Source organism: Bombina bombina, chromosome 6 (genome assembly GCF_027579735.1).
Source record: "Bombina bombina isolate aBomBom1 chromosome 6, aBomBom1.pri, whole genome shotgun sequence".
Taxonomy (NCBI): Eukaryota; Metazoa; Chordata; class Amphibia; order Anura; family Bombinatoridae; genus Bombina; species Bombina bombina.
In genome coordinates, this window is record NC_069504.1 from 517,648,457 (window position 1) to 517,672,258 (window position 23,802).

Genomic DNA, 23,802 nt, shown 5'->3' on the forward strand with positions numbered 1-23,802 from the left:
ACTAGTGAATTTATCAACCACTTTTGATTGGAATATGCATAATCACATGATTTATGACATCAGCCAATCTGATTCAAATATATATTTTAAACTATCACTAACAAATCAAATTGCTTGATACTTGTGTCATTGATCAGTCATCAGAACTTGTAAGTGCCATTTGTTACATTGTGGCCGAATTATCATTGTGCGAGCATACACTCTTGGCATTTATCATTGCACCAGTAGTTCTTGTGAACTGCTGGTGCAATACCGCCCCCTGCAGGTTCGCGGCCAATCAGTCGCTAGCAGGGGTATCAATCAACCCGATCGTATTCGATCTGGTAGATTTCTGTCGATTTCTGTCCACGGCCTCAGAGCAGGCTGACAGGTTATGGAGCAGCAATCTTTAGACCGCTGCTTCATAACTTGTGTTTCCGGCGAGTCTGAAGGCTCGCCAGAAACACGGGGCATCAAGCTCTGTATGAAGCTTGATAAATATGCCCCATTGTGTATGTGAAATACATGCTGACATTAGGACACACAGTGTAATATTTTAGACAATGATTTTAAAATTCAAATTGATTTTTGATTCAATATAATCTTAAGATGAAAACTCAAAGGGATAGCCCACCTAACATTAAACTGTCATGATTCAGATACAGCAGAAATTAAAATCACCTCTTTATTGTCATGATATTTTCAGTGTTTTTTCAGTGTTTTTCTTCCTTCTCTTGAATTTCTTTTTCAGTTAGAAATGTCTTATATGTCAGCCCATTTTAGAACACCTGTGTAGGGGTGGTTTTTTTTAAAACTAGATTGCAATCAGGTGGGGTTACACAGGTACAGACAGAAAACTGTCCCAGCTCTTAAAATATCCATTGATTGCAAATAAATACATATGATACCCTGATTAAATGCTATATTCACAATTATTCCAGAGATATGACAGACAACATTGTTTAGAGCAAAAAAAGGAACTTAGGGACACGTAAATATGTTTGCAAAAATATTCTGACATACACACACACACACACACACATATATATATATATATATATATATATATATATATGTATATATATATATATAGACACACACATATATATATATATATATATATATATATATATATACACACACATACAAGTATGTGCAAATATATATGTACAAATTCTAGCATTAATAATCATTTATAAAAAAAAACATGAGATAAAAGCATATCATGACTTCTAGAAATACTAGAAATACAAATACACATTAATTTATGTGAAAGTATCATATAACAAATAAATATAAAAATAACTTTCTATGACATATTGTTTGTTGAGGTATAAATGTAGCTATTTCTTGGACATTAACAGATGAATAATCACAGATTATCTTAACAGAAATGTGCTTGTTCATGGACAGTAATGAAATGGTATAAATAAACTTGGGAAAAACCTGAATAACCTGTTACTTAAAGGGCCACTGTAAGTAAATATTTTCTATACCTGTTACTAACTAACTACCCCAAATACGCTTTTTATCAATAGCATTTCATTAACATATCTCTACCGTATATCAGAAATCTTGTCTGCAAATTTAATTAATGTTTATTAACTTTAATATGTTAGTTGTTTAGCTTAAAAATTATAACAGAAAGTAATCCTTTAAGAAGCAGCAGTGGGTATCCTTTGCTCTGTACCAATCCGCTTACAATACCTAGGTTTCAAAATGGCGCTTTAAACACAAAGTTATTGGTTTAAGTATTTTGAACATGCAGTGCTGAAAAAGTGGGCAGGATAACGTGACATCATCAGCGAATAAAAGATATAACTTTTAGAACGTTATGAAACTTCGTTTTGGAGAAAATATAGGTCAGTAGGTTTTAATTAATGTTTATTAACTTTAATATGTTATTTGTTTAGCTTAAAAATTGTAACAGAAAGTATTCCTTTAACAACAGTCCGATCCACTCGCGTCGTACTTGACGCATGTATTTTTTACTTTTTTTTAATAAATAAGGGCATTGTAAGTGGTCCCGTGTCAGCGATGTCTGGCGAGTGTATTGACGCCGGCAAATGCACTGAGATTGACGCTTTGATAAATATCCCCCCTAGAGTGATTTTTGCATGTTTCACATTGCATTTATCAGCTTCTTATACATTTTTTTTTCTTTTCAAAATATTTTAAAGGGACATTAAACAAAAAAGTTTTCTTCCGTGATTCAGACAAAGGGGACGATTTATCAAAGTGTGATCGGACATGATCCGCTGTAGTGATCATATCCGCTGCATAACAAGCATTTCTAGTGAAATACTTGTGCAATGCCGCCCCCTGCACATTTGCGGCCAATCAGCTGCTAGCAGTGGGTGTCAATCAACCCAATCATATCCAATCAGGATGATTGCTGTCTGCCATCTCAGAGGTCTTCAGACCGCTGCTTCTTATCTCTCTTGTTTCCGGCGTGATATAAAATTTACTTCAGTTATCAAATTTCCTTAATTCACTTGGTATTCTTTGTTGAAAAGATAACTAGGTACGCACTGTGAAAATGTCTGGTACACCACATGGCAGGAAAAAGTTCTACCATCTAGTGTATTTGCTAATGTATAACATTTTTGCAAAACTTGCACACTCCCGAACTTACCTTCCTGCTTTTCAACAAAGGATACCAAGAAAACAAAGAGAATTTGATAATAGAAGTAAATTGGAAAATTGTTTAAAACTACATGCTGTGTCTGAATCATAAAAGAAAAAATGTGGGTTTCACATCTCTTTGAGTTTTCATGCATGCTCAGTTATATTATGACAGGAAAACCCAGCAATCAGATACTGGTCTTACTGTTAGTCTATGGGGCCGATTTATCGGCCCCATAGACTAACAGTAAGACCAGTATCTGATTGCTGGGTTTTCCTGTCATAATATAACTGAGCATGCATGAAAACTCAAAGAGATGTGAAACCCACATTTTTTCTTTTATGATTCAGACACAGCATGTAGTTTTAAACAATTTTCCAATTTACTTCTATTATCAAATTCTCTTTGTTTTCTTGGTATCCTTTGTTGAAAAGCAGGAAGGTAAGCTGTAGCATATCATGTCTGACAGACATCGCTGAATTCGGACAGCGTACGCTGTCGGCATTTAACATTGCACAAGCAGTTCACCAGAACTGCTTGTGCAATGCTACCCCCTGCAGATTCGTGGCCAATCGGGGGTGTCAATCAGCCCGATCGTATAGGATCGGGCAGATTGCAGACCGCAGCCTCAGAGGCAGCAGATCAGTTATGGAGCAGTGGTCTTTAGACTTCTGCTTCATTACTGCTTTTTCACAGGAGCATCAAGTTCCATTCGGAGCTTAATAATTCGGCCCCATTATGTGTAGTAGGCTTCTATACGTATGTATATTTGTTGAGAATGACATGTACCAAGTCTCTCCTGCTTTATGAAAGAAAACCACAAGTGAAATAAGACCAGGACTATGTGGCAGCTGAGAGAGTTACGTTGTTACATATTAATACAGGGTAAAAAAAAAAGTCCCCCAACTTCAACTTTTCACACATAACTATTACCACTGTAGATACAAAAGAAGGGGGGAGAATCCAAAGTGGCAATCAGATTTCTCCTTGGATCTACAAGCTACCATTATACTATATATACTTCTTGTATATGCTGCTATGCCAATACAGCATTTTTTTAAAATTATCTAATGATTTTGCTTAAACAACCTTAGGCAGAGAATTATATATCCTTATTGTCGTACTCCTTATGCTGCAGGTGAATGTGCTGTTCCTCAAGTTTCAATTGATAACTTTTTGTCCATTGTACAGTCCTATTGATGAACACATCTGCTGATAATTGCTTATTTGGGCCCTGAATGTACCTATGTAATGTAATTACTCTTTCCCAGTGTAAATAATTGCAACATTTCCAGTGTTTCTTCATAACTCAAATGTTCCTTATCCCCTCACCCTCCTCAGAACTTTTTCCAGTTCTATAATATCCTTGGAAAATAAGTGCCCAAAACGGCATATTTAACATGGGGTCTTACTATTGATTTAAAAGTGGCATGATTAAATTATTATCACATAAATGTATACCCCTTTTATACATGGCAGTACCTTACTGACCATGGCAACTGATGACTGACATTGCATCTTGTTGCTGTCTGTTATCTACAATAATTCAAGTCTGTCTCATAGAATGATTTACTTAATTTAACCCCATTTAGGGCCAGATTACGAGTGCATGCTTACAGTTACGTGCAAGCAAAAAGGGGTTTATCGCAGGTGTTTGCATGTGTCGGGTTTACTGCTCGTATTACAAGTTGAAAGTAGTGCGATTGCTTAACTTGCGAATAACACTAGAATAATAACAGCGTCCTTCCTCAGAGCTCTGGTTAACTATTTCGCAAAACTAAAAAGTGTCTCAAAACACATTAAAAATATATCATAAAGTACAGTTACACTCATAATAGCACTATCAAAAATTATTAAAAACTTATTGCACACAAAAGTTATAAGGGCTCAAAGATATGAAGTCTTGTGTTAGAAAAAAAAGCCAGACAAAGGGCTTTAACATAGGAATACATTCATATACATGTTTAAAGATGAACATTTATGTATGTGTGTATATATATATATATATATATATATATATATACAGGTGGCCCTCGTTTTACAACGGTTCAATTTACACCGTTTCAGAACAACAACCTTTTTTCCAGTCATGTGACTGATATTGAAAAGCATTGAGAAGCAATGCATTTATTAAAATAGCCAGTAGGTGGAGCTGTCCGCTTGTGTTGCAGCAAAGCCAAGCAAGCCGAAATTAATCAGTTTAACCAGACCTGAGCTATCGAGCAGATTTCAAAGGAACAAGATCTTCTTGTCTATAAATCAGTCCAGATTGGTATGCATAGAAAGAACTGTTTGCAGAAAAATGCAAGTGAAGTCTGTGTTGTGTGATTATTTTATTAGGTTTATAATGCTGTTTAGCAAATGTTTTTGTTCATTTAACTTAGTTTAATTATATATTCTGTGTTGTGTGATTATTTTATTAGGTTTATAATGCTGTTTAGCATTTAAAGTCTTCATTTCAAAGCTTTAAAAATAATGTATTAGGTGTTATTATGACAATTTTGAGAGGGGCCTGGAACCTATCTCCCTCACTTCCCATTGACTTACATTATAAACTGGGTTTCAATTTACAACGGTTTCGATTTACAACCATTCCTTCTGGAACCTAACCCCGGCGTAAACTGAGGGCTACCTGTATATATATATATATATATATATATATATATATATATATATTATATATATATATATAAGCTGTAGAAAAACGAATCCTCCCTCCTGGGTCAGCCACCTGGGTGCAGCATTGAGATGAATAGAAGCAAAGTTGATGCACTCTCAGGCTTTTCACAAATAAGTGTCAAATTTATTAGATGACGTTTCAGATCTACATAAGACCTTTCATCAGATCAAACAGACTGTTTGATCTAATGAAAGGTCTTATGTAGATCAGAAACGTCATCTAATAAATTTGACACTTATTTGTGAAAAGTCTGAGAGTACATCATCTTTGCTTTTATATATATATATATATATATATATATATATATATATATATATATATATATACATATATATATTTATGTTTATATGTGTGTACATATGTATTTATGTTTTCATATGTGAATATATGTTTTTATTTACAGACATATACACACAGGGGTCAAGTCCTACAAAAAATAGTGTGGGAACTTACCAAGACTTCGACCCCTCTCTCAATAGATATTGTTTTATACACACACACTGTATTTATATGTATATAATCTATACACCTTGGTTAATAAAAGCAAATTAAATCCAATGAAGGGTTGAATGGTTGACTTTGGTCCTGAGACTCCTCCTCTGTAACAGAGTCTCACTCACTTAAGGTGCAATAGTCATATTTCTGCTGAGAGGAGCTAAATAACCCCAGAGCAAGCCACATAGAAATTTAAGCACCATGTGCACCACACAGTGCTGGGTGATCACACAGCAGGACCACTGACAGGCTTGCATTTAGTGTATTGTAGGAAGTGTTACTCCCCATTACTAGAGGTTCTCACTATCCCTCTAACCAGACTGTGTTCCAGCTCCTCCCACCAGCAGCAGCAGTGCAAAAATAGTGCAGGAACTCTGTTCCCATGCGTTCCCGCTGGACTTGACCCCTTCATACACAATAAACACACAAATACATATGAACACATATATAAACATATATAGAAGTGCATTGGAGCCCTTTGTAGTCAAGTGTAGGAAAACATATAAAAGCAGATCTATGCAATATTCATATTTAATAGTTTAAATGCGTTATACTTTGTATTTACTTTAAATATTTCATATTCCAATGTTCTGCAGATAGCAGAATATGTTCTATGTATTTATAAATAGATATTCCTATATATACTGTATCTGTATATATCTATATATATATATATATATATATATATATATATATATATATATATATATATAGGTGTATATATATATTAAACAAAAGAAAAAGAGAGAAGACAACCACAATTATGCATGGGTATCAAAGAATGACAAGGTTGCACACTAAAATCCTCATTAGAGAAAAAGCGTTTATTTAATCTTAATGTAGGTCATCAAACGGACTCCACTCACCCATCCCAAGTGCAAAAAAACATATGTTATAACATATAATGAAAAACAACAATTTTGGCAACATTCAATCTAGATAACATATGTCCCTTTAAGTCCGTGAACCAAGAGCAGACCTAGTAAGCACTAAGTGTAAAAAACACGCTCACGTCGCTGCCAAACAGCCGAACTGCAACAAGTCTCTTATTTGTATCCAATTGACACTTGCAAATTACAAATGCGGAATGAAAGAAAAACAAGGTTGCATGTAGCGATCCTTAGTTAAATCACAGACCGAAACATCACCATTTGTATCACTTTGAGCACTTAGTGTATAGAACACGCTCAAGCACAGCTGTAGATGGTGAAACACTGTTCAGTGTAGGACAAACAGTACTCGCATTGCATTTAATTTCTATATCGTCTCACCGCTCATACTTCATGGATGACCGATAATGCAGCAACGGACCAATACTCTCATGACATGGGGCGTGTTTCCACAACAAATCCTTGCTGTCGGTTGCTATTTCCAAGTTTGTGTCGACTCCTAGTTTGAAGTTGCCGGTTAGATGAGCGGGACATATGCTCTCTCCTTTGAATGTTGCAGAAATTGTTGTTTTTCATTATATGTTATAACATATGTTTTTCTGCACTTGGGATGGGTGAGTGGAGTCCGTTTGATGACCTACATTAAGATTAAATAAACGCTTTTCCTCTAATGAGGATTTTAGTGTGCAACCTTGTCATTCTTTGATACCCACGCATAATTGTGGTTGTCTTCTCTCTTTTTCTTTTGTTAAATAATAGTATATGACTGTTTGCACCTTGAATAATTCCTGGGATAAGTGTGCACCCACTCACTGTATATATATTGTACCAAAATACCATCAGATATATGTAGAAATATGTACTTATGAATAAATAGAACATATTCTGCTATGTAAAGGAACATTGGAATGTGAAATATTCATATTTTCATGTTGGGTTAGCGCACTTCAGAATATGCAGTCATGCTTGCTCGCAAGTAGGGTGCCCATTGACTTCTATGGGGGAATACGTTATCGTGCGGGCAATATTCTAAGTTCGGATTTAGACACGCATCAGGTTAGCGTGTGAGTGAAAACCGTTTACTTTCAATTTGTAATACGAGAGCAACTCGAAGCACACAAACAGCTTACTTCTAGCAGTTACTGCTCAACTTGTAATCTGGCTCTTAGAGTATAATTTGCAGTGTTTATTTTTGCTGCCAAAATACATAACACATTCAGCTAAATTGAATCTCATATGTCACTTGCCTGCCCAGTCTAACAATTTCTCCAAATCACTATGTAGAGAAAAAACATCCTTTTCAGACTGTGTTATCTTAAAGGGACAGTAAAGTCAAATTTAAATGTTCATAATTCAGACTTATAAGGAATTTATGAGCATGCAGGTGTCTTTAGCAGTCTACTTCAGCAGTGTTTGCAACAATGTATATCATTACTATAAACAATGTTGCAAACACTGCTGCCAGATAACTAAATACATGTGCACACTCCTAAGCTTACCTAGGATTAGAAAGAATATGAAACCCAAAGCTTTTCTTTTGTAATTCAGACAGAGCATACCATTTACAAAAACAAATGTTTCCAAGAGAATTAAGCTAAATTGTAATTAGACGTAAATTGAAGAGTTGTTTAAAATGATGTGCTCTATTCAGTTCATTTAAGTTTAATTTGGACTTTTACTGTAGCTATAATTCATTTTATTCTACTTACTACTTTTGTCAATTATTAGAATTTACCATTAAAAGTTAAAGGGATAAGAAGGTCAGAACTGACATCTGCATGGGTGCATTTCAGTTTTAAATAGAAGCATTTTGCCAGTATACTTCCATTAGCAAAATTTATTCTAGTAAAAGTTATTTTGTAGATAATTATAAAGACTATGGGGGAGATTTAATAAGCAGCAGATGTTGTTTTCTCCGTGTGAAGTTTCCGGCTCCCCGGAAACAGAAGTTAAGAAGCAGTGGTCGTAAGACCGTAGCTCCTTAACTTGTCCGCCACAAGGATCAGGATGATTGAAACCCCCTGCTAGCGGCCGATTGGCCTATGTGCAGGGGGCAGCTTTGCACAAGCATTTCACAAGAAATGCTTGTGCAATGTTAAATGCCAACAGCATATGCTGTCGGCAATTAGCGATGTCGGGCAGACATGGTTAACTATAGCGAATCATGTCCACCCGACATTTGGTAAATTGACCCCTATGTGTTGTGATCAGCCAAAACACAACTGACATGTTAAGTATAAAGTCGCTTTTCAGCAAACTGATAATGAAACAATTATCTCAAATAAAAAATTGAAATGGCTGATTGTGACTACATTGACATCTGCAGCCAGATCAAACAATAGATTGTGATTAACTCCTAGAGTAAACGTGCTAACAAATTAGTACCTTCAAATATTTTTCATATTTTACTGTTTCCTTATTTCAACAGTACCTTGGAGGACAAAGTTTGGTGTTGCAGGCTCTGGTCATTGCAGGAGGGCGCATGGAGCTATCGCAGAGAGTGTTATTCACTGGTTGCTTTGTCTGTACGTGTAGACACACTGCTATCGCTTCTTGTATTCCTGGTTATAAAGAACAGTAATAGGCTGGTGAAAATGGCATAGACGACTCCAAAAATATTACAGCAAACTGCATGCATCATCCCTTTTTTATTATCTATCTCTCAATATATCTATCTATCTATAGAATTTTATATATATGCACTACGGGTCAAACGTTTAAGAGCAACTCCATTTTCCAGCTTTTATTGAAATGTATGCAGTTTAATGTTTTAATGAAATTAAAGCATAGAACAAATGAACAATCAGAGATGAAATAAAAAGAAAAAAAAAAAAAGAAATACATTAGAAAAAAGAAATCATGGAATCGTTATGTTTAACCAAATTAAATATACATCAAAGTAGCCACCTTTTGCAGATATAACAGCTGAATAAGGTAGTTTTGACATAGCCTGGACATATGCTTTAGGTCATTGTCATGCTGTAGGATTAGCCCCTGACCAAAAAGACGTATACCAGAGTGTACTGCATGGCGTTGCAAAATAGTGTGGTTGTCTTTTTGGTTCAGGGTGCCACTAACTCTGTACAAGTTGTTGACTTTGGATCCATCAAAGTCCCAGACCATCATGCTTCCTCCTCCATGTCTGACAGTTGGTGTCACACAATGAGAAGCTATCCTTTTGTCTACTTGTTGCCATACAAAAACCTTGAGTCATGAACTGAACATTTCAAATTTTGATTCATTGGTGCATAGACCTTCTTTGGGTCTTCAGTATTTCACTGGTGTTTCTTCATGGCCCAAGGAAGCCTTCTTTTCTTATTTTACCATTTAGCTGCATCTTTCTTCTTAGCTACTTGATCTCTCAAATCTGCAGCTCGAAGTCTTCTCTTCAAAGTTGAAAGTGAAACAGCTTGAAGCTATTGTGCTGTGAGCCGCCTATTACAAAAGCTGTTGACTCTCAGGAACGTGTCTTCTGATTCTGTTGTCACTTTGGGTCTGCCAGACCTCTTCCTGTCAGCGTTTCCTCCAGTTTGATGGTGTAGGAAGCTGTGTTCATGGACACCCTGGTTTTCTTTCCAATTACTCTAAAGGTTAAACCTACACTTTAAAGGTCATAATGATCTACATATATTGCTTTTCAGTTTTTGGTAACCTAAACTTGTTACTTTAACCTTTAGTAGTTTTCCACTTATCTTTGCAATGTCTCACATTACTTAATGGATTTGAACTGAAGTTCAATAAAAAATGGAAAAATGGAGATATCTAGTATATATTAAATTATGATTACCTGATCATTTTCTTTTCTTCAGATGGAAAGAGTCCACAGCTGCATTCATTACTTTTGGGAATTCAGAACCTGGCCACCAGGAGGAGACAAAGACACCCCAGACAGAGGCTTAAATACCCCTCCCACTTCCCTCATCCCCCAGTCATTCTGCCGAGGAACAAGGAACAGTAGAAGAAACATTAGGGTAATGTTCCAGAAGAATAGAAATAACGGACGCCCCACAGAAATCCGGGCGGGGAGCTGTGGACTCTTTCCATCTGAAGAAAGAAAGAAAAGAAGATTAAGAAGTTTTTCTTCATTATTGGAAAGAGTCCACAGCTGCATTCATTACTTTTGAGAAAACAATACTCAAGCTATAGAGGACACTGAATGCTAAAACGGGAGGGTACAAAAGGAAGCCCATTCTGAGGGCACCAGGCCTACAATCCCTACCCACAAAAACCCAGCTTCGTCCAAAGACGAGGAAACCTTTGACAAAAAGGAAAAGGCCCCAAGGACACTGACCCATAGATAGACCATAAGCCTTGCTAGAGACCGCAGAAAGGACACGACTGAGCCAACACGCCTCCTGGAGATGCCGTCGCCCAGCAGTCAGTCCCCAACAACACACCCTTTACCAGAGAAAGGGATCAACTACCGTAAACTCTAAAAAGGGAGAAAACATGGAAGAAAAAATCAAGGATTCCCAAAGGGACCCCAAATAGGGAGCAACACATTCCAATTAAAAATAAGGAACCCCTAGAACTGAGCTAAGCTCACAGAGACCCTAACCAGTCTTGAGAAAAAAGGAAGGCAATACACTCTTTGACAGTCTCAACATGGAGACTTCAAGCTCCACAGATGAAACAGAACAACCCCAGAAGAGCAGGCTGCTCTCCTTCACAGGATAAAAACACCTGTTCCAACCTCCTGCACAGAGGACAGGAAAATGACCCTCCAGAGAGAGAAAAATTCCTCCTCCATAGGAGGACAAACTACCCCCCAAAGGGAGAGCATATATAAGGAAAGCACACATGCTCACAAGACGTGAGCCATAGTCTGATGAAAACAAAAGCTGAATAAAATCATCCAGACGTCCTGAGGAACACAGAAGAACTCCCCCTGAAGGGGAGCATACATCGTTTAAAGGACAAGGCAAGCCATAAGGAGCGTATCCAAAAGCGCAACAAAAACCCTGACCAAACTGCTAACAGGCTCAACAAGCCAGTCCTTAGACCCTAGCCTATGTCCCTTGGAAAAACTGGAGCACTCCGAACCAGCCACAGGATCTAAGGCTTCAGACATCCAGAACGATCCCAAACAAAAACCAAAAACTATCGGCCCAGGCCCCAGGGAACACAAACACCCCGAGATTTAGACCTCACAGGGGAATAACCGGAACAATACTCACTCATAAATCCCAACACAAATGGAGGAGAATACCCCTTGCAGGAGTCTGACACTCCAAAAAGGAGCTAGGGCATGACAGAAGCACGCCAAAGGCTCTAGAAACCAAGGGAGAACATTGAGGACAAAGTCACCCGAAGAACGAGTAGAACAAAAGGCTAGTTTCCATATATTTCTCAGGGTATGTAACCAGAGGACCACACCCAAGGAAAAGGAATGCAGAGCATCCCAAATCCCGGTAGAACCCCCCCCTAAGTGAAGCTCGGAGGAGACAAGGGGAAATGTACAAAGTCCAGAAATCTTGCCCCGAAGGAAGAGAACTTCAAAAGGAACCAGACCAAAAAAGGACAATTCCAAAGAGCCTCTGAAGGGCAAAACTGCCAGAAACCAATGGCAAGGAGGCCCTAAGACCTCCAAGCCTTCAACCCACGTAGAGAAGGAAACACTCTAAGTTCCAACGAAATATCGGAAAACAACGGAGTGTGTCGCAGCGGAACCTCACTGAGTCCCAGTCGACCAGTCTGAAAAGCAAATAAACCAATCCCCCATGCCTCAGTGACCCTCAGGTCCTCTCCAAATGCTTAGCTGAAACTTGTAAAATAAAAGCAAGAAATAACACAAATAATAATGTGAAGCACTCAGAGCCCTACCCGGACCAGCCGGCAGAACAGGCGCCACTTGTCTGAAAAAGAACGCAAGACAGAAGGATCTGAACCCAATCAGGACCAGCCAGACGGACAAATATAGGACTAAACATGTCCACACACCAGAACAAACTTCCGTAGAAGTAAACAGTGCAATCAAATTCGCGAGTATCGATTCCAGACAAAAAATTCCAGAAGGAAATATATAATAAACCTGAGCTAAAAACAAATAAAAAATCATCCTAACTGGATTAAAATAAAAGCTAAGGCAACCCGTAGGCTATCACCCAAGAAGAACAGACACATCCGCAGGACCAGCCCAACAAGGATCTTGTTCTTCCAAGCTCAGAACTGGAAAGGGATACTCTAAGAAACAAAACTATAAGAAGATTACATCATCCTCTTATATCTAATTCTGCTAGTCATTCGAAGGAAAAGAATGACAATTCCCAGGTCCATTAAGGATGGGATCCTTCAACAACACCAAAACGTGTCTCAGTAGGACACAAAGGCACGCCAGTCTATAACAGCATACCTTTGCCAGAGCAAAAGATGACCCCAGCCCCGAAGGTTGACCCCCTAAAGCCTCAGGGACAGTCATTCCCCCAGAGAGCTGAACAGGACCAGGCCATCCCATGCCTGAGGAGCCCCGGTTAACAGAACATGTACAATATCGTAAGCACACTTCTGGGAGTTGCAGATGTGCCATAACCTCTGGAGGGAACAAGCCACCTTCCAGAGAAGGATAAGCAAAATCTAGGTTACCTGCATGCATAGTAAAAGATGGTGGTAGGGAACTCGCCACTCGAGGGACAGAACCCCCAGAGGTGGACGGCTCAGCAGCCCCTTGATTCCCCGATCCCGAGGAATTGAGCACTCTAAAACGGCATTCTGATAGGCCTGTATCATCCGGGCCAATTCATTACAAGAAGCAGAATCTGAACTAGAGACTTCCGCCTCCACAATATCAGAATACTCCATAACCGGGTATTGGATACAAAAAATGGACCAAAGTAGAAAATGTAAATGGCACCTGACACCCCCAATGGCTGGGGCACTCACCATTTCCTATAAACCAGACACCAGCGGACCAGAATTTTTCCGGTCAGGAATGCGGAAATGGAGAGCCAAAACGTAACCACGCCCGGTCACCAGGTGAACCGTACAGTCCAGAAAAAGTGCACCAGATCGTAAAGGCCACATCATTTCCCAAGGCCGTTATGTTCCACAAGCCATGAGCCTAAGTAACACTACACATAAGCAGGTCGAATCACATAACAAACATGATTTAAAAAAAAAACCTGTTCAATAACCCCCTCAGGAGATATTAACCCTTGATTCCAAGACACAAAGGAGCCCCATTGGAGACCCTGAGTTATCGTTAGTCCCGAAATGTAGTAGCCTCTCAGGAAAGCATTAGTATAACAATACAATCATGACGAAAGTAAAATGAAAAGATCTTACCAGAATCTACGCCATGGAACAGGAACACGGCCCTTCAAGTGTGACAGATCATAGCTTTGCCTCTGCCATGGACTTGAGAGAAGAAGCAGGCAGCAAAACTCGTCAACGTTGATTGCTTGTGGAGCTGTTAATATGAGTCGGTATGGTTTCGCAGAAAGACTCTCCCTGCAGCTCCGGACTCTAACTTTCACCCATGCTCTCACGGAGAGACTGACAGGACTACTTAAAACCCCAGTCCCATGCTGAAGAGTACTACCCTCCATAAGAGACTATCAAAATTTCGGACACTCTGCCAACCTCCTGGGACAAAAGGCAAAGAATGACTGGGGGATGAGGGAAGTGGGAGGGGTATTTAAGCCCTTGGCTGGGGTGTCTTTGCCTCCTCCTGGTGGTGTCTTTGCCTCCTCCAGGTGGTGAATTCCCAAAAGTAATGAATGCAGTTGTAGACTCTTTCCATTTATGAAGAATATATATACAGGTAGCCCTCAGTTTATGCCGTGGTTAGGTTCCAGAAGGAATGGTTGTAAATCGAAACCATTATAAATTGAAACCCAGTTTATAATGTAAGTTAATGGGAAGTGAGGGGGTTAGGTTCCAGGCCCCTCTCAAAATTGTCATAAGTAACATCTAATACATTATTTTTAAAGCTTTGAAATGAAGACTGCAAATGCTAAACAGCATTATAAACCTAATTATATAGATTGTATCATCATCAAACTAAGTTTAATGAACAAAAACATTTGCTAAACATCACCTAATAAAATAATTACACAACAGATTGTATCATCATCAAACTAAGTTTAATGAACAAAAACATTTTTTTACTTGCATTTTTCTGCAAACAGTTCTCTGCATTGTTAGCATGTTAGATAATATTGGGTCTGCACCTATTCTATGCATTTCAATTTGGAGTGATTAATAGGCAGTTAGGCACCCTCATCTCAAGCAGCTGGACAGGAAGATAATAGGGAAGTGGATGCTAGATCTTGTTGATCGATAGGTCTGGTCTGCTCTGTGTACACAGATCAATTTCAGTCTGCTAAGCTTGCATTACTTTGCTTCAACACAAGTGAACAGCTCCACCTACTGGCTATTTTAATTAGTGCACTGCTTTCCAATACTTTTCAATAGCAGTCACATGACTGAAAATTGTTATTCTGAAATGGCGCAAATTAAATCGGCCACCTGTATGTATGTATGTGTGTATATATATATATATATATATATATGCCAAAGTGAAAAACGCCACTCAATGGACTTTGCATAAAAAGTATATCTTTAATGAAAACAAGTTAAAAGATGGCATAACTTTTCTAGGTCCTTTGACAAATGCCCAAACATGGCCCACCTCAGTGAACCTAAAAACATATAATATGTTATATATATTAGACACGTTCATTTAATGTTTCAAATGCACACAAATGTGGAAGAAGGCGACCTCTTGCGTCATTCGGCTATTTTCGGGGGTTGGATTTATTCTTATGAAAGGACGACACACTAAGATCTGTAATTTACACAGATATTAGTTTGTTGCCTTTTCACAAGAAGAAATCCGGATCCGAAAAGAGACGAATGCTGTTAGTGGCTTCATTCGTCTGCATTCGTGTGCATCCAAAACCTATGAATGCAAATGTTTAATATATATATATATATATATATATACAGTATCTCACAAAAGTGAGTACACCCCTCCCATTTTTGTAAATAACAGAATTTATGCTTACCTGATAAATTACTTTCTCCAACGGTGTGTCCGGTCCACGGCGTCATCCATTACGTGTGGGATATTCTCCTCCCCTACAGGGAAAGGCAAGGAGAGCACACAGCAAGAGCTGTCCATATAGCTACCCCTCTGGCTCCGCCCCCCAGTCATTCGACCGACGGTTAGGAGAAAAAGGAGAAACTATAGGGTGCCGTGGTGACTGTAGTGTATAAAGAAAAAGAAAAAATTTTCAAACCTGATTAAAAAACCAGGGCGGGCCGTGGACCGGACACACCGTTGGAGAAAGTAATTTATCAGGTAAGCATAAATTCTGTTTTCTCCAACATTGGTGTGCCCGGTCCACGGCGTCATCCATTACTTGTGGGAACCAATACCAAAGCTTTAGGACACGGATGAAGGGAGGGAGCAAATCAGGTTACCTAAACAGAAGGCACCACGGCTTGCAAAACCTTTCTCCCAAAAACAGCCTCCGAAGAAGCAAAAATATCAAATTTGTAAAATTTGGCAAAAGTGTGCAGAGAAGACCAAGTCGCTGCCTTACATATCTGATTAACAGAAGCCTCGTTCTTGAAGGCCCATGTTGAAGCCACAGCCCTAGTGGAGTGAGCTGGGATTCGTTCAGGAGGCTGCCGTCTGGCAGTCTCATAAGCCAATTGGATAATGCTTTTCAGCCAGAAAGAAAGAGAGGTAGCAATAGCCTTTTGTCCTCTCCTCTTACCAGAGTAAACGACAAACAAGGATGAGGTTTGTCTAAAATTCTTTGTTGCTTCTAAATAGAACTTTAAAGCACGGACTACATGTAAATTGTGTAACAAACGTTCCTTCTTTGAAACTGGATTCGGGCACAGAGAAGGAACAACTATTTCCTGGTTAAAATTCTTGTTGGAAACAACTTTTGGAAGAAAACCTGGCTTGGTACGCAAAATAACCTTATCTGAATGGAACACCAGATAGGGTGGATCACACTGCAAAGCAGATAATTCAGAAACTCTTCTAGCAGAAGAAATAGCAACCAAAAACAGAACTTTCCAAGATAGCAACTTGATATCTATGGAATGTAAGGGTTCAAACGGAACCCCCTGAAGAACTGAAACAACTAAATTTAGACTCCAAGGAGGAGTCAAGGGTCTGTAAACAGGTTTGATTCTGACCAAAGCATGTACAAAAGCTTGTACCTCTGGCACAGCTGCCAGTCGTTTGTATAACAAGACAGATAAAGCAGAAATCTGTCCTTTTAGAGAACTCGTTGACAATCCCTTATCCAAACCTTCTTGGAGAAAGGAGAGGATCTTAGGAATTTTAATCTTACTCCAGGAGAATCCCTTGGATTCACACCAACAGATATATCTTTTCCATATTTTATGGTAAATCTCTCTAGACACAGGTTTTCTGGCTTGGACCAGAGTATCTATCACTGAATCTGAAAACCCACGCTTGGATAAAATCAAACGTTCAATTTCCAAGCAGTCAGCTGCAGAGAAATTAGATTTGGATGTTCGAATGGACCTTGTACTAGAAGATCCTGTCTCAAAGGTAGCTTCCATGGTGGAGCCGATGACATATTCACCAGGTCTGCATACCAAGTCCTGCGCGGCCACGCAGGAGCTATCAGAATCACAGAGGCCTTCTCCTGTTTGATCCTGGCTACAAGCCTGGGAAGGAGAGGGAACGGTGGAAACGCATAAGCTAGGTTGAACGACCAAGGCGCCACTAATGCATCCACTAGAGTGGCCTTGGGATCCCTGGATCTGGACCCGTAGCAAGGAACCTTGAAGTTCTGATGAGACGCCATCAGATCCATGTCTGGAATGCCCCATAATTGAGTCAACTGGGCAAACACCTCCGGGTGGAGTTCCCACTCCCCCGGATAGAAAATCTGATGACTCAGATAATCCGCCTCCCAGTTGTCTACTCCTGGGATGTGGATTGCAGATAGGTGGCCGGAGTGATCCTCCGCCCATTTGATGATCTTGGATACCTCTCTCATCGCCAAGGAACTCCTTGTTACTCCCTGATGGTTGATGTAAGCTACAGTCGTCATGTTATCTGACTGGAATCTTATGTATCCGGCCTTCACTAAATGAGGCCAAGCCCGGAGAGCATTGAATATCGCTCTCAGTTCCAGGATGTTGATCGGGAGAAGAGACTCTTCCCGAGACCATAAACCCTGAGTTTTCAGGGAATCCCAGACCGCGCCCCAGCCTGATAGACTGGCGTCGGTCGTGACAATTACCCACTTTGGTCTGCAGAAACTCATTCCCTGAGACAGGTGATCCTGTCTACTGGAGCATGCACAGTTGTAATGGTCTTAGATGAATTCGAGCAAAAGGAACTATGTCCATTGCTGCAACCATCAACCCTACTACTTCCATGCACTGAGCTATGGAAGGCTGCAGAATAGAGAGAAGAACTTGACAAGCGTTTAGAAGCTTTGACTTTCTGACTTCTGTCAGGAAGATCTTCATTTCAAAAGAATCTATTATTGTTCCCAAAAAGGGAACTCTTGTCGACGGAGACAGGGAACTCTTTTCTACGTTCACCTTCCACCCGTGAGATCCGAGAAAGGCTAGAACAATGTCTGTATGAGCCTTTGCCTTGGAAAGAGACGACGCTTGAATTAGAATGTCGTCCAGATAAGGTGCCACTGCAATGCCCCTTGGTCTTAGAACCGCTAGAAGGGACCCGAGCACCTTTGTGAAAATTCTGGGAGCAGTGGCTAGTCCGAATGGGAGAGCCACAAACTGATAATGTTTGTCCAGAAAGGCGAACCTTAGGAACTGATGATGATCTTTGTGGATAGGAATATGTAGATACGCATCCTTTAAATCCACGGTAGTCATATATTGACCCTCCTGGATTGTAGGTAAAATTGTTCGAATGGTTTCCATTTTGAACGATGGAACTCTGAGAAATTTGTTTAGAATTTTTAAATCCAGAATTAGTCTGAAAGTTCCCTCTTTTTTGGGAACTACAAACAGATTTGAGTAAAAACCCCTGACCTTGTTCCACAGTTGGAACTGGGTGTATCACTCTCATCTTTAACAGGTCTTCTACACAATGTAAGAATGCCTGTCTACTTATTTGGTTTGAAGATAAGTGAGAAATGTGGTACCTTCCCCTTGGGGGTAGTTCCTTGAATTCTAGAAGATAACCCTGAGAGACTATTTCTAGTGTCCAGGGATCCTGAACATCTCTTGCCCAAGCCTGAGCAAAGAGAAAGTCTGCCCCCTACTAGATCCAGTCCCGGATCGGGGGCTACCCCTTCATGCTGTCTTGGTAGCAGCAGCAGGCTTCTTGGCCTGTTTACCCTTATTCCAGCCTTGCATTGGTTTCCAAGCTGGTTTAGTCTGGGAAGCGTTACCCTCTTGTCTAGAGGCTGCCGAGTTAGAAGCCGGTCCGTTCCTGAAATTGCGAAAGGAACGAAAATTGGACTTATTCTTAGCCTTGAAAGGCCTATCCTGTGGGAGGGCATGGCCCTTTCCCCCAGTGATGTCTGAAATAATTTCTTTCAATTCTGGCCCAAAAAGGGTCTTACCTTTGAAAGGGATATTAAGCAATTTTGTCTTGGAAGATACATCCGCCAACCAAGACTTTAGCCAGAGCGCTCTGCGCGCCACAATTGCAAACCCTGAATTTTTCGCTGCTAATCTCGCTAACTGCAAAGCGGCGTCTAAAATAAAGGAATTAGCTAACTTAAGTGCGTGAATTCTTTCCATGACTTCCTCATGCGGAGTCTCCCTACTGAGCGACTTTTTCAGTTCCTCGAACCAGAACCACGCCGCTGTAGTGACAGGAATAATGCACGAAATAGGTTGAAGGAGGTAACCTTGCTGTACAAAAAACTTTTTAAGCAAACCCTCCAATTTTTTATCCATAGGATCTTTGAAAGCACAATTGTCCTCAATGGGAATGGTCGTGCGTTTGGCTAGTGTAGAAACCGCCCCCTCGACCTTAGGGACTGTTTGCCATATGTCCTTCCTGGGGTCGACCATAGGGAACAATTTCTTAAATATAGGAGGAGGGACAAAAGGTATGCCTGGCTTCTCCCACTCCATATTCACTATGTCCGCCACCCGTTTAGGTATCGGAAAGGCATCAGGGTGCACCGGGACCTCTAGGAGCTTGTCCATCTTGCACAAGTTTTCTGGGATGACCAGATTGTCACAATCATCCAGAGTAGATAGAACCTCCCTAAGTAATGCGCGGAGATGCTCTGATTTAAATTTAAATGCCACAACATCAGGTTCTGCCTGCTGAGAAATTCTTCCTGTATCAGAAATTTCTCCATCTGACAAACCCTCCCTCACTGCCACTTCAGACTGGTGTGAGGGTATGACAGAAAAATTATCATCAGCGCCCTCCTGCTCTACAGTGTTTAAAACAGAGCAATCGCGCTTTCTCTGAAATGCTGGCATTTTGGATAAAATATTAGCTATGGAGTTATCCATTACTGCCGTCAATTGTTGCATAGTAACAAGCATTGGCGCGCTAGAAGTACTAGGGGTTGTCTGCACGGGCATAACTGGTATAGACACAGAAGGAGAAGATGTAGAACTATCTCTACTTCCTTCATCTGAGGAATCATCCTGGGCAACCTTACTATTTGTGACAATACTGTCCTTACTGTGTTTGGACGCTATGGCACAATTATCACATATATTTGAAGGGGGAGCCACATTGGCTTCCATACATACAGAACATGATCTATCTGAAGGTACAGACATGTTAAACAGGCTTAAACTGGTTAATAAAGTACAAAAACCGTTTTAAAACAAAACCGTTACTGTCTCTTTAAATGTTAAACAGGGCACACTTTATTACTGAATATGTGAAAAACTATGAAGGAATTATCCAATCTTTACCAAATTTTCACCACAGTGTCTTAATGTATTCAAAGTATTGCACCCGATATATATAAAACCCTTAAAATGTGGAAACCGGAGCCGTTTGCAATTTTAACCCCACTACAGTCCCAGCCACAGCCTTTGTTGTGACTTCAACTATCCCAGGGGGGTATTTCAAGCCTTCTAGAAACGTTTTCAGTGGACACCAGACCCTCTCACATGCATCTGTATGCACTGTACTTAAAGAAACTGCGCAATAATGGCGTGAAAATGAGGCTCTGCCTAATACAGAGAAAGGCCCTTCCTGACTGGGAAGGTGTCTTAACTAGTGCCTGGCGATAAAAAACGTTCCCCAATAATAAAAGTGTGAAATCCACTTCAAACTTTAAATAAAAACTTAAATAAACAATAGATTTAGCCCTAAAGAGTGTCCACCAGTTAATAGCCCATAATAAGCCCTTTATTCTTTCTAAGTCTAAGAAAATGGCTTACCAATCCCCATGAGGGAAAAATGACAGCCTTCCAGCATTACACAGTCTTGTTAGAAAATGGCTAGTCATACCTTGAGCAGAAAAGTCTGCAAACTGTTCCCCCCAACTGAAGTTCTCTCATCTCAACAGTCCTGTGTGGGAACAGCAATCGATTTTAGTTACTGCTGCTAAAATCATACTCCTCTTTTAAACAGAACTCTTCATCTCTTTCTGTTTCAGAGTAAATAGTACATACCAGCACTATTTTAAAATAACAAACTCTTGATAGAAGAAATAAAAAACTACAACTAACACCACAAACTCCTCACCATCCCCGAGGAGATGCTACTTGTTCAGAGCGGCAAGGAGAATGACTGGGGGGCGGAGCCAGAGGGGGAGCTATATGGACAGCTCTTGCTGTGTGCTCTCCTTGCCTTTCCCTGTAGGGGAGGAGAATATCCCACAAGTAATGGATGACGCCGTGGACCGGACACACCAATGTTGGAGAAATTTTATTATATCTTTTCATGGGACAACACTTAAAAAAATTACACTTTTCTACAATGTAAAGTAGTGCGTGTACAGCCTGTATAACAGTGTAAATTTGCTATCCCCTCAAAATAACTCAACACACAGCCATTAATGTCTAAACCATTGGCATCAAAAGTGAGTACACCCCTAAGTGGAAATGTCCAAATTGGGCCCAATTAGACATTTTCCCTCCCCGGTGTCATGTGACTCATTAGTGTTACAACGTCTCAGGTGTGAATGGGGAGCAGGTGTTAAATTTGGTGTTTTTGCTCTCACACTCTCTCAGACTGGTCACTGGAAGTTTAACATGGCACCTCATGGCAGAGAACTTTCTGAGGATCTGAAAAAAAAGAATTGTTGTTCTACATAAAGATGGCCTAGGCTATATGAAGATTGCCAAGACCCTGAAACTGAGCGGCAGCACGGTGGGCAAGACCATACAGTGGTTTCACAGGACAGGTTCCACTCAGAACAGGCCTCCCCATTGTCGTCCAAAGAAGTTAAATGCATGTGCTCAGCGTCATATCCAGAGGTTGTCTTTTGGAAATAGATGTATGAGTGCTGCCAGCATAGCTGCAGAGGTTGAATGTGTGGGGGGGTCAGCCTATCAGTGCTAAGACCATACGCCGCACACTGCATCAAATTGGTCTGCATTGCTGTCATCCCAGAAGGAAGCCTCTTCTAAAGATGATGCACAAAAAAACCCGCAAACAGTTTGCTGAAGGCAAGCAGACTAAGGACATGGATTACTGGAACCATGTCCTGTGGTCCGATGAGACCAAGATAAACTTATTTAGTTCAGATGGTGTCAAGTGTGTGTGGCGGCAACCAGGTGAGGAGTACAAAGACAAGTGTGTCTTGCTTACAGTCAAGCATGGTGGTGGGAGTATTATGGTCTGTGCCTGCATTAGTGCTGCCGGCACTGGGGAGCTACAGTTCATTGAGGGAACCATGAATGCCAATATGTACTGTGACATACTGAAGCAAAGCATGATCCCCTCCCTTCGGAGACTGGGCCGCAGGGCAGTATTCCAACATGATAACGACACCAAAAACACCTCCAAGACGACCACTGCCTTGCTAAAGAAGCTGAAGGTAAAGGTGATGGACTGGCCAAGCATGTCTCCAGTCCTAAACCCTATTGAGCATCAGTTGGGCATCCTCAAAAAGAAGCTGGGGGAACGTAAGGTCTCTAGCATCCACCAGCTCTGTGATGTTGTCATGGAGGAGTGGAAGAGGACTCCAGTGGCAACCTGTGAAGCTCTGGTGAACTCCATGCCCAAGAGGGTTAAGGCAGTGCTGGAAAATTAACACTGTTATACAGGTTCTACACTCATTAGTTTACATTGTAGCAAAGTGTCATTTCTTCAGTGTTGTCACATGAAAAGATATAATAAAATATATACAAAAATGTGAGGGGTGTACTCACTTTTGGTGAGATACTGTATATATATATATATATATATATATATATATATATATATATATATATATATATAGTTCATATGTGCCATATAGATAACACTTATTTATCAGTCACTAATGATTGGCTAAAATACAAGTCTGTCAAAAGAACTGCAATAAGGGGGCAGTCTGCAGAAGCTTAGATAAAAGGTAATCACAGAGGAAAAAAAGTGTATTAATTTAACAGTGTTAGTTAAGCAAAACTGGGGAGTGTGTAACAAAATGATTATCTATCTTTTTAAACAATAACATTTTTGGAGTAGACTGTCCCTTTAAACTTGGGCACAGGCATGCTGGCTTTTTCTCTTGAGATGCACAGCAGGGGTACAAAACAACTGTAAATAGACAGTAAATAAATACCTCCTGAACATGAGCTGGAGCAGGCTGTAAACCCTATATATTCCCAGTCATAAATTCCATTGGCTTCCCCACCATGCACTGAAGGTTCTGCTGTGTGAGTCACATGGTCGGCCCCACACGGTTGTAGATGGCATGTTCTTTCTGTGCCCGGTTTATCCTCTTCACATTCTTCATCAGGCAATTCCAGCTCGGCTTGAGTGAATGCAAGCAGAATACGACATTTTACCTCCCTCACTTGTTTTCCATGGCCACAGGTGACACTGCAGGATGACCATGCACCTGGAATAAACCTAAATAAAAATATGAATTAGGAAATAATCACTATTGCTTCTATACAAAATGACCTGAATGCAACATTCTACACAGTGAACGGTTGACGCACAAGTTCATTTACATCTAATTGGGGGCAACAGAGTAAAAACATGAACATGGATTCTATGTGGCTTTTTAAGAGGTGAA

The 23,802-nt window shown here is 40.1% G+C and overlaps 1 protein-coding gene across 1 annotated transcript in view; it reads right to left on the bottom strand.

The window, feature by feature from the left end:
- The window catches only part of LOC128664505 (ADAMTS-like protein 3), a gene marked incomplete at its 5' end in the record, with an annotated part of 417,110 nt that overhangs the window by 220,720 nt on the left and 172,588 nt on the right, over positions 1–23,802 (bottom strand). Inside the window, 2 exons of the mRNA XM_053719326.1 lie at positions 9,102–9,231; positions 23,344–23,633. Coding sequence (XP_053575301.1) covers positions 9,102–9,231; positions 23,344–23,633 — 420 coding nt within the window. The remainder of the gene's footprint in view (positions 1–9,101; positions 9,232–23,343; positions 23,634–23,802) is intronic.